The following is a 10164-nucleotide window of genomic DNA, read 5'->3' on the forward strand; positions in this document are numbered from 1 at the left end:
AACTTGTAGCAATTCAATAAAGACTAGTAACGTGGTTGTTCCACTGCAACTTGCACAAACTTTTAACTTCACTCACAAACCATTGATCAAGCAATGATTAAGAAAAGAAGGAAGAAAATTTTAAAAACATGGTCATCCTTGGAATGTAATGAATACTATATTCTGATTCAAGTAAAAGTGTCATCCTTTTCTAAAGAATGAGAAGCTGCCTTATTCGTAATCAAGTTATCACGGCACGAGATATAAGAACGGGAAAGGGAGGGGTCAAAATTAATCTTCCATCTCATTCAGATCTCACATGCATTCCTCTAGTTTATCAAGTCAATAAATCTGAGAGAGAGAGAGAGAGAGAGAGAGAGAGAGAGAGAGAGAGAGAGAGAGAGAGAGAGAGAGAGAGAGAGAGAGAGAGAGAGAGAGAGAGAGAGAGAGAGAGAGAAAAGAAATAATCATACTTTTTCCACATCAAAAATCAGATCCACTAATCAGGAGCATCAAACATTATAACTCTATATATTTTTTGTGTGTGTGTTGTTTTTAAAGACAATCTTTTGCATCACAAGATATGCAACTCTCACCCTCTCATAAAAGAGATAAGGAACTAGAAATTGTACAAAAAGAGAAAAAATAAATAAAACATAATTAGGGATAATAAAATAAAGATACCAATGCCACATCAACTAAATACACCTTCCGAGGGAGTTTCTCCCCCGGGGGAATTTCTCAGCTTGGACGCCATAAAGCCAGAGAATGTTTAATCTGTGGTTTCCAGTCAATTATCCACATACACAGAGGCTGGTGGCTGATCTAGAGCATCTTGTGGCAAGTTCCTACTGCCGGTTTGAACCCTTCGAGGAGCAAGGGAAGCGACTGGGAATTATCTGCTGGACAATGCACTGGACTGCAGCAGCATCTTCAAAACAACTTTATACACATGCATATATATATTTACACAGCACAGACACTGAGCTGATGCTTTCGTCTGTACAAACGTGACTAGAGAGTTGGCATGAACCGGGAAAAGGCAAAGAAGATAAACAAAGCAGTCTGCGAGATCCCACATATCATGGCTTCAATGGGCTGCAGACTTATCTTGGCTTGATAGAGAACAAATCCCAGAGCTGCACTTGTAGCTGCACACATTGCAAAAGTGGTGCACATACCAATTAGCAATATACAAGCTGCTGAAAACCTGTAGATGAAAAAAAAAGAAATATATGTATGTATTCTGTATTTACAGCATGCAAAATAAATTGGTTTCCAAAACTGCTGGAAAGTTATTGATGCTGGAAAATGTGCTTTCTCATATCCTATCAAAAACTGTAATTAAAATAAGTTTAAGATCAAAGTCAAATCTAATGCAATTTAAAATACATTCACTACTACCTAGCTCAAGAAGGAATGAACCATTGTTACTTCCTATGCATATTATTACAGAACTCTGCTCCCAGCCATTTCTCAACTAGCTTTCAAAGAATATAAATTGGGGGTTTGAGTAATATTGCAAGACCTAAAAATATTACAAATAATAATGATATGGAAAGTGTAATTAATATATATCATATTCAAAATGTACTATACATATCACCATAGAAGGTGACTGTATTCAAAGTGACCCCCAGAATTGCTAACTAAAATGTAAGTTTTTAACAAAAAGTGCTGTATAACAAGTCTGATACATGATTCTGACAGCTAACTTGCCTAATAGTCTTTTACCAGAACACCTCACTAACTGGTGGAGTTAAGTTGTTAAGCACACTTATAAGGCCACACAGAGTTGGTCATTTATAAATTAACGCATTTTAAATCTTAGCAATAGATAAAGGTATAAATGTGACAGAACAACTTCAGAACACAAGAGATGTCATTAACCCTTTCCCGACGGGGCACTTGCTACGCGAAGACCCCTATGCCGGGCGATTGCAATATTGCATTGAAATCGTCACACTGGCATGACGCCCCGGCATCGGGAGTTTGGCTGTGTCACACAGGTGTGACGCACCGTTGTCATAGGGTTAACATGGTTTGATTAAATTGTCATTAATATCATATGTAATTCTGATGACAAGATAGATGAAACACATTAATTACAGCTCTTGCACAGTGATGTTATGTCAAATCTACATTTGTATGATTGAACTATTTCCCTGCTGTAATAATTAAATACATCAAACATGCCTAGATCTGATCACACGGTTTGACAGTATTTTACAGGAGCTAACATCATATTGTGTATTATCTTATTATTTACTTAAACCTAATTTACGCATAATAACATTCTTCAATACATACACTACATAAAGTACATGGTTTAAGTTGTGGCAAGTGGTGACCTATGACTGCTGTGTAGTTATTCTAAGATATATTAGACATGTTTATAAAGCATTTTCATTATTTCAATACATCATCTTAGAAGTAGGACCCTGATTTATGGGCCATATTTTCTATTGGACTAGTGCACTTTTGGCTAGGACTAGGCAGATTATCTAGGAAATTAGGTAATGCAGACCTAAACCACTCTTTTCCCATAACAATGTCTAATCTTGATATATAAGTAATAGATATGGTGCAGATTTCTAACAAAAAAAATAAAGTCAATATATAAATAGATGACAATAATAATAAAAAAAAAAAAAAAAATTGCACTTTGTCCAACTCCATTCTCCAGAAAAATGTTATCCTAATTTTTTCTTTTCTTTTCTTTCTTTTACTGAAATGAAAGAAATAACAAAACAATTCAATTTTAGAACATCTGACAACTTTTGCAACATCAAGTTAGTGTTAAGGCAAGCACAAGCCACTGAAATCCATCAAACTCTTACCAAAATGCAGGGAAATGGATAACAAAATTTAATGAATCAGTGACACTGGCATACAATTCTTATAACAAGCAGATATTAATGAACTCTTGAAATGAGAGCATTACTGGACATTGCAATCAAGCTGTTGAGCCTAATGAGTTACTGCATGAAAGAGGTTGACTTGTCATGAGTACCACGATATAATAAACTGGAGAAAATCTAACTGAAGGAAATGGACAGGCATCTCTAGACAGAGGCAGTTTCAAACTAAATTTTTTTTTTACTCATTCAAATTTCAACAAGATTTCAACTGAAGGTTCATATCAAAATAAACATGTCAAAACATGTGAAAACATATCAAACAATATGAGAGAAATTCAAACATGCAATTCTTTACATCATGCACTCACTAGCAACACAGTTCTTAAAACTATAAATGTATAATATTAAATTGAGAGGATAGTATTTTCATAATCAAAACTATAAATAACATTAATGTTTAGAACAACAAACAAATGCACACGCAAATATATTCATATATACGCGTGTACGTATCTTAGCATACATGAATGAATGCATTAGTGTGGTGCAACAGATTGTTAAGTGCATGAGATACCCAGATACATAAAAGATACATAAAATGAGCAAGAAGGGTAAGTCTGTACCAGATGTTCAATGACAAACTTTCCTTGGCTCTTGGAGTGTTTACATTTTGAATATGGTATTACTATTTATTCATTTATCTATTCATCTATTTATTTCGTTATCTTTTTTTCCATGGAATCATATGAACAATTTCCATTGAGAATATCAGGAAAAGCACCGGCGAAACAACAAAAATTCAGTCTAAATCAAAATTCTCAGTTCAGCAGTTGCGTCTCAGGTACTGGCATAGTGTTTACCACCACAAATTATCTATAACAACGCAATATAACTATAACTGCACATTGATATTAAAACTTATTTTTGGCATTTGATAATACTAAACCTTTGGTATAATACAATGTATGTCAAATGTGCATGAACTTATTCATAAATTTAAAAAAATGAACCAGACAGTGCATGTTTTAAAAATAAAACATTTATGAGTGAATCATTTTGAAGAAGTCTCAAACTTGCAGCCTGGTGTATGCCAACTCTGACATCTGGCTACATGATTTTATTTATGTACATAAATAGATAAATAATCAAGTAAAAATATCTGTGGAAGGAGATAGTTAGATAGACATGGAAATTTTTTTTTAATAAAAATTAAATCCAGTATTCCTTTTTACACACTGTCAGTATTCTCTTTTGTAATTCTATCTTCGCTTAGTTACCAAACAAAAACTCTAGTATATAATCATTATCTAACACCTTACTAAACTCACAGTTTACCATGAATAAATGAAAATAATCAAATTCTCTCTCTGCTTATCAAAATATCATTTATGTATCCTTTATAATCTCAAATACTCATCTGTAGGTTATCTACATTTCTTTAATCTATCAAATAAGAAAATCTGACCACTCAAATATATCTTACATATATTCTCACATCATTTTAACAAATATTGATTTCATAAATACATTAAATCATGTGGAAATATAGCTACCATATCATTAACTAAAGTAATCATCAAACAAGTAATGAGTATAAAAACATTCTAATCTTCATTGAATACTTCAGAATAAAAAAGAAAAGAAAAAAAGAATGAGGTGTCTCTTACCTTCCATATTTATGTTTCCTAAGCATCAAAAATGCAATGATACTGGCCACAATGTGAATGAACAGCATTGAGAAGAATCCCCACAGAAAGATCTCCTTCCACAGCTCCGGGAATAGCTTGAGCTCCTTTCCAGCCCGGTTATCTTGGATTTCGGCATTGTCGTGCTGGGTGCTGTAGGCTACCACGGCCTCAGCCCCCCTTGGGACTCCGACAGACTGACACCAAAGTGCGAGCGCTGTGACAGTCTGTAACACTACCTCACCAGGACACCAACCATTTGGGTACATTTTCCTTGTCCTACATTCTAGGACCTGCAAGACAAGAAAAGTAATGTATCAAATTCAATAAATATGGAACACAAATCTCAAATCCAAACACAAAATCACTCTAGACAACAAAGGCTCAGAACTCATCCCTGTCACCATGTTGGAGGTAGCATAATATAAATCCAAATGCAATTATAAACTTCAGTACACCAAGGCAACAAGCCAAACAACTCCATCAAGTGATAGTATAATGAGGGTGTGGGGACAGAAATGGGCCTCCTCTACTAGAAACTTTTATATAGGGGTATTCTCAGGATTTACTAATGAAAAAGTCAATACTTACTTTACTTCTTGACTTTGTAGAGGAGCACATGCTGTGTGATACATGCACTAACCTTGACTAGGCTCTAAACTTTCCACAGCTATGAACTGAGAGATGGATAGATCTACCAGCATGTCTTTTTTCTTAAGTAAAGCGACATATGCAAGTCATCCTCAGAGGGTATATATATTCAAACGACATGATCATGACTGTCAAAGATGAGAGATGACTCATGAAGAAGCTGTAAAATCATATCTAGTTTTCATAAGACATATCACATGCCTTGTATTTGTTTGATCAATATACTACTTGCAACTACTTGAATCTACTGACTGCATAAATATATACCATATATTGCATTGCCCAGCTGGTTCCTGGTTAATCAATAATTTTCCTCCAAAATGATGTATGACATTTTTATTTATTTGCATTTTTTTAACATTCAATTCTTATCAATTTCTTTCTTATTTTACAAGCTTGGTCAGTAATCAAGCTTTTATTAACAGCTGCTCTCTGAACTTCCCATTGCTCTCATTATCTCATAATAACCTGTTCCCTATGCTTGTGCAATGATTGCAACACTTTACCATGCCTGATATCTGTTTATGTGGATGCAAGAGCTTTGTGATTTCACTGTCCTATTAGAGACCCCAAATCATACATATATCCTGATTTAATTATATCACTATCTTGGATACAGTGAGTGATTTGAGAACCAAACAAACCACTGCTTAACTTTGTCCCCTCATCCCTCATACATGTAATCAACCCTCTACTTTGGCAACTATATAAGTCAGTCATTAACATACAAACATGCACCTGACATGATGAAACTAATGAATTTGGTTACCCTGGTGGCAGAACTGCTCGATCACATTTGGCATTGTCTGACAGTACAGGAACAACGTTTGGAGAGGAACCAACAGCTCCCGGTTTATGTCTGTGAGTACTACGCTTTTTCAAATATCTAAATTGCACATTTCAGTCACAGTTTTTATTTTTTATCTTATCCAGCCTTTAGATAAAAATCAACTTTTCCTTTCATAAATAATCTCCAAAGTATAGGCACTATTGCAATACTATATCAAATGTAATGTTCACACAATGCAGGAAGTTAATGATAGTGTCTCTGGAGTCACTTTGGTATCAATACTGGTGCAAATGCCTGAATCCATCATACAAAAAGTTTCCTTTATTTCAATTCTCAACCTTTCCATCTGGTAATGTCCTATAGGCATTCTAAGACCCTTCAACTTAGACATGATACAACTAAATCCTCCAGGATTACATGGCCTTTGCAATTAATTTGGTTGTGGTACAGAGGGACACAAACACTTTTTCATTTGAAAATACATGTAGAGATGTATATTTCTACCATATATGTTTAACCTTTCCCAAAGATGTAATTTGACATCTATCATTTAGCATAAACAGCCTCCAGTACAGAGTAACCAGTGCCCTGGCTGAGGGAAGATTTTTTAACAGTTGGAGGAGTTGGCCATGATTCTCAATAGCACATTCCCATCTAAATTATATTTTACTGCATAGTGTCATTAAATCATAGGTCTGTGCTTCAGGAAATATGTTGTCATTAAAGCATGTAAATCAGTAAAAACTTCTGTGTATTTAGTGGAAAATGATGGAGGATAAATATGGCACTTGCTAGCATATAAAAATGGGTTATTTATCATAGCTCCATAGCCCCAATAACCACATAGCTCATCACCGGCACATTCACTACATTTGTCAAGGTTCACATTATAATAAAAGGAAATAAAAATCTGAATAACACTATCTAGAATAAGCACGTGATGAAATAAACTTGTACGAAATTATGTTAACCCATTAGCAGCGGATGGCATGATTAGCTGCAAAGGCAGAGTCGGTCATAGACGCGGATGGCACCGTGCCAGACAATGCAATCCAGCCATCCTTCTGCACAAATATTTATTTAATACCGCAACCAATGGGTAAATCTTTGTGACACATAATCTGTTAGTTCTTCTGTCAAGTTCCTTAAACAATTCTGAAACTGCTTAGAGATACTGGATCAGCAACACCATCCGGCTTTAATGTGAATTCTGAAGTCCCTTTTTGCAACATCTCAAAGTCAATAGGTTAAATCTTAATTTGTTGCTCTCTATGTGTCTGTCTCTCTGTCTGTCTTTTTTTTTCAGTCTCTCTCTTCATATGTATTGAATTATTTTTTTCTTTATAGAATATTTGGCCTTGTTTATGCTGTTAATTTAACTCCTGATTTCAGAAATCCAGTTAAAATATTATTCTTTTTTTTTGTGGTACCTTGTATATATGATAAATAATATTAGTAAATATCCATTCATCTTCCATGCTTTCACCAACCATTATGCAACGATTGTAATCTGTCAATCTAACCTTGTGACTGAGAAAAGTTCCCCTAAAGATATCAAAAGCCATTAACCATTGTTGCCCTATAGGCATCAACAGACATCATCTAGTGAGATTGTCGTATCTAATTATGATAGTTGCTATAAAAGGGGAGTCAATTCAGTTCTCATATTTATAACAAAGTGCTATATAATAGTGCACATTTACGTATAATGTGTATCAATTAGAGAAAACCTTTAAAATATAAGCATTATATATATATATATATATATATATATATATATATATATATATATATATATATATATATATAAATATATATATTTATATAATACTAATCTCTCAAATATGGTCATACAAACTACTTCATCTAAAATAAAAAAAATAAAAAATAAATAAATAAAAGACTGAGATATAGAATCACATGACACAGTGAACAAGTGCCAGTCGTCAAAGGAAAATAAAATAAAATAGAGATAAATGAATGTTATAAGGAGCATCACAAACTTAGAATCAGGATCTGTTCAAATGATGCATAAAGTACTCAAAAATGGTGCAGACCATGGAGGAAAAATCACCAATCATCCTCAAAAAAACAAAAACAAAAAAAACATGCAATATATTTATACCATCATTTCATTGCAATTACCAGGAGATAACATACTGTCTCTTTACCAACTTATAAATCCATTGCTTGCAAACAAAGATGAAAGAGAAGGAATAAAAAGTTATATGTCCCTCTCCCCTTCTTGATATATACAACCGTGGATATTGCTTGAATCAATAGATAAACACTCCAATAAGACAATTTTCATGAACTGTCAATCACGCAAGATTAACCGCTGACTAATTTGATCTTAATTTCCCACAAGATTCTTGTCATTTTCTATTGGTTATTTGTTTGGGGTTAAAAAATTTTCCCTCACTTGCTTATCGCTATGGAAACGATATGAAATAATCATTAATACATCCATCCTCTTATTCTATTCCTGCTTTTTCTACTTCTCTTATATGCATTTTCTGTTTTAGAAATATGTTTTACAAACACACTTCTGAATAGATCTAACAACCACAGATATAGCTTTTGTTCTCAGCACTTAGGCAAAGGCCAAAAAATTTCTACTATGTATTGCTACAATGCAGACTTTGCAGTCTTCCCTGACAATATATTGTCACATAAGAAACCAGTTAGCCATTGCATGTCATAACATATCCGACGTATAAGTTTTTTGCCTGACGGCGGGCGTCACGACATACATGAAGATGGTCGTCACATCATAACAGACGTTGGGAGGGAGTGGATTACTGTGTTTTTTTATTGTACTATTAGTAATAACTCAATTTCGTGATAATCATGAAAACAGCAATTATAATCATCTAATGTTGCAGTAATATTCAGCAAAGTAGGTTTAGTCTAAAATCCTAAACATAGATAGCACAACTCTCTTCTAAAACTAACAGTATAACAAAAAATAAAAAACACAAAAGAGGCTCTTCATCATTATGAGTGACTAAAAGAGAGCACAAAAGGTAGCAATATGTCACACCAAGTAGCCTCTCTCTTAAAATAAAACCCATCTCGAGTGCTGCGCAGGTGGCACTAGTGCCCGTTCTCGGGACCAGTCAAGCAAATATCAATGTTGCCAGAATATGCACGGTGGATGTTTGCTGGCATTAGCCGAAGCAGAGAAATCAGTGCCATCGCTTGACACTGTGCCACTGCCATTTTGAACTTCAGATCTCAGCATCACAGGAAGTGTCAAGTTAATTTGGAGAAAACAAATGTTATATAATTGCATGAAAAATAAAACATCTTGAAGGCCGCAGGACTTGTCTTCTGGTTTGTAGACTCCCTGCCGATATACCCTCAAATAAGGTACCAGTCCTCGAACCTCGCTCTTTCTTGATAAATATAATTGAGGGAAGGTTTGTGGGTCGTGGTCAATACATGCAGTGCAAAGGCCACAATATTGCTTCATGCAGTCCTAGTCTCACCAATTACCAAAACAAATTATCCTCCATTTATAAGAAAAGGTAAAGATAACGACAGTAATAACACACCTAGTAACTCTTAAATAAGAACTCAAAACTGAAAATATATCAACGCCCTGCAATAAGTAAGCCTTAACTCATTAGGAATGCATACCAATGAAACAACATTAGATAACTTGTTAAATTAACACGTAACTCTGAAATAACACATGGGAAAGAGGAGGGTCAGTCACGAGCCACAACACGTTAGTCAGAGATAATAATGAATGAACACTAATTAAAACCAACGAAATGCTCTAATAAAACCTACAAAAACACAGAAATAAGAACAAAATCACACAAGAAACCCTAAAATAACATAGGTGAACGAGGGTGTTGTCTCTCCTGCTCTCACTCCTCGTTCAAGTAACTGTTTATTTTCTATTCTAACTGAAAAGAGAAAAAATATATATAACAAACTTATCACATATGGTTGATATCTCACCTTTTGCCACAACCACACACAGTGGCTGAGGTTAAAGCTAATAAAAAATGCACGAAAATGTTAAAATTTGCTTGAATGTTCACAACGTTCTTCGTCTCAGACTTGTCAAGAAACACTGTTGCCAATCGCCTTCTGCCGAGAATTCTTACGTTATGGTATTTGACCTTTTTTGTTTTATCTTTTTAGAGAGATTTCATGTATTGGAGTTTGGGATAGAGTAGTCTGA

At 34.4% G+C, this 10164-nt stretch overlaps 2 protein-coding genes across 2 annotated transcripts in view; one reads left to right on the top strand and one right to left on the bottom strand.

Annotated features, from left to right (window-relative positions):
* Window positions 1–847: 847 nt before the first annotated feature.
* LOC122250911 (transmembrane protein 170B) lies at window positions 848–10062 on the bottom strand. The gene is made up of 3 exons (XM_043012643.2): window positions 9939–10062; window positions 4508–4818; window positions 848–1189 (listed from the first exon to the last, which is right to left on the bottom strand). Exons 2-3 carry the CDS (start codon window positions 4792–4794, stop codon window positions 994–996), a joined length of 483 nt encoding a protein of 160 aa, XP_042868577.1. The 5' UTR covers window positions 4795–4818; window positions 9939–10062; the 3' UTR covers window positions 848–993.
* Window positions 5937–10164, top strand: part of LOC122250912 (uncharacterized) — a 13315-nt gene continuing 9087 nt past the window's right edge. The window contains exon 1 of the mRNA XM_086545961.1: window positions 5937–6037. The gene's annotated coding sequence lies outside the window, so the exon portion shown is untranslated. The remainder of the gene's footprint in view (window positions 6038–10164) is intronic.

This window comes from Penaeus japonicus, unplaced genomic scaffold, assembly GCF_977035675.1.
Source record: "Penaeus japonicus unplaced genomic scaffold, GWHDUDI00000001_assembly GWHDUDI00000017, whole genome shotgun sequence".
Lineage (NCBI taxonomy): Eukaryota > Metazoa > Arthropoda > Malacostraca > Decapoda > Penaeidae > Penaeus > Penaeus japonicus.

Coding starts and splice junctions, on each gene's coding strand:
- LOC122250911 (XM_043012643.2), bottom strand. CDS start 4,794: ATGTACCCAAATGGTTGGTGTCCTGGTGAGGTAGTGTTACAGACTGTC. Junction 1,190..4,507: donor AGGAAACATAAATATGGAAG/GTAAGAGACACC, acceptor TTTCATCTACAG/GTTTTCAGCAGCTTGTATAT.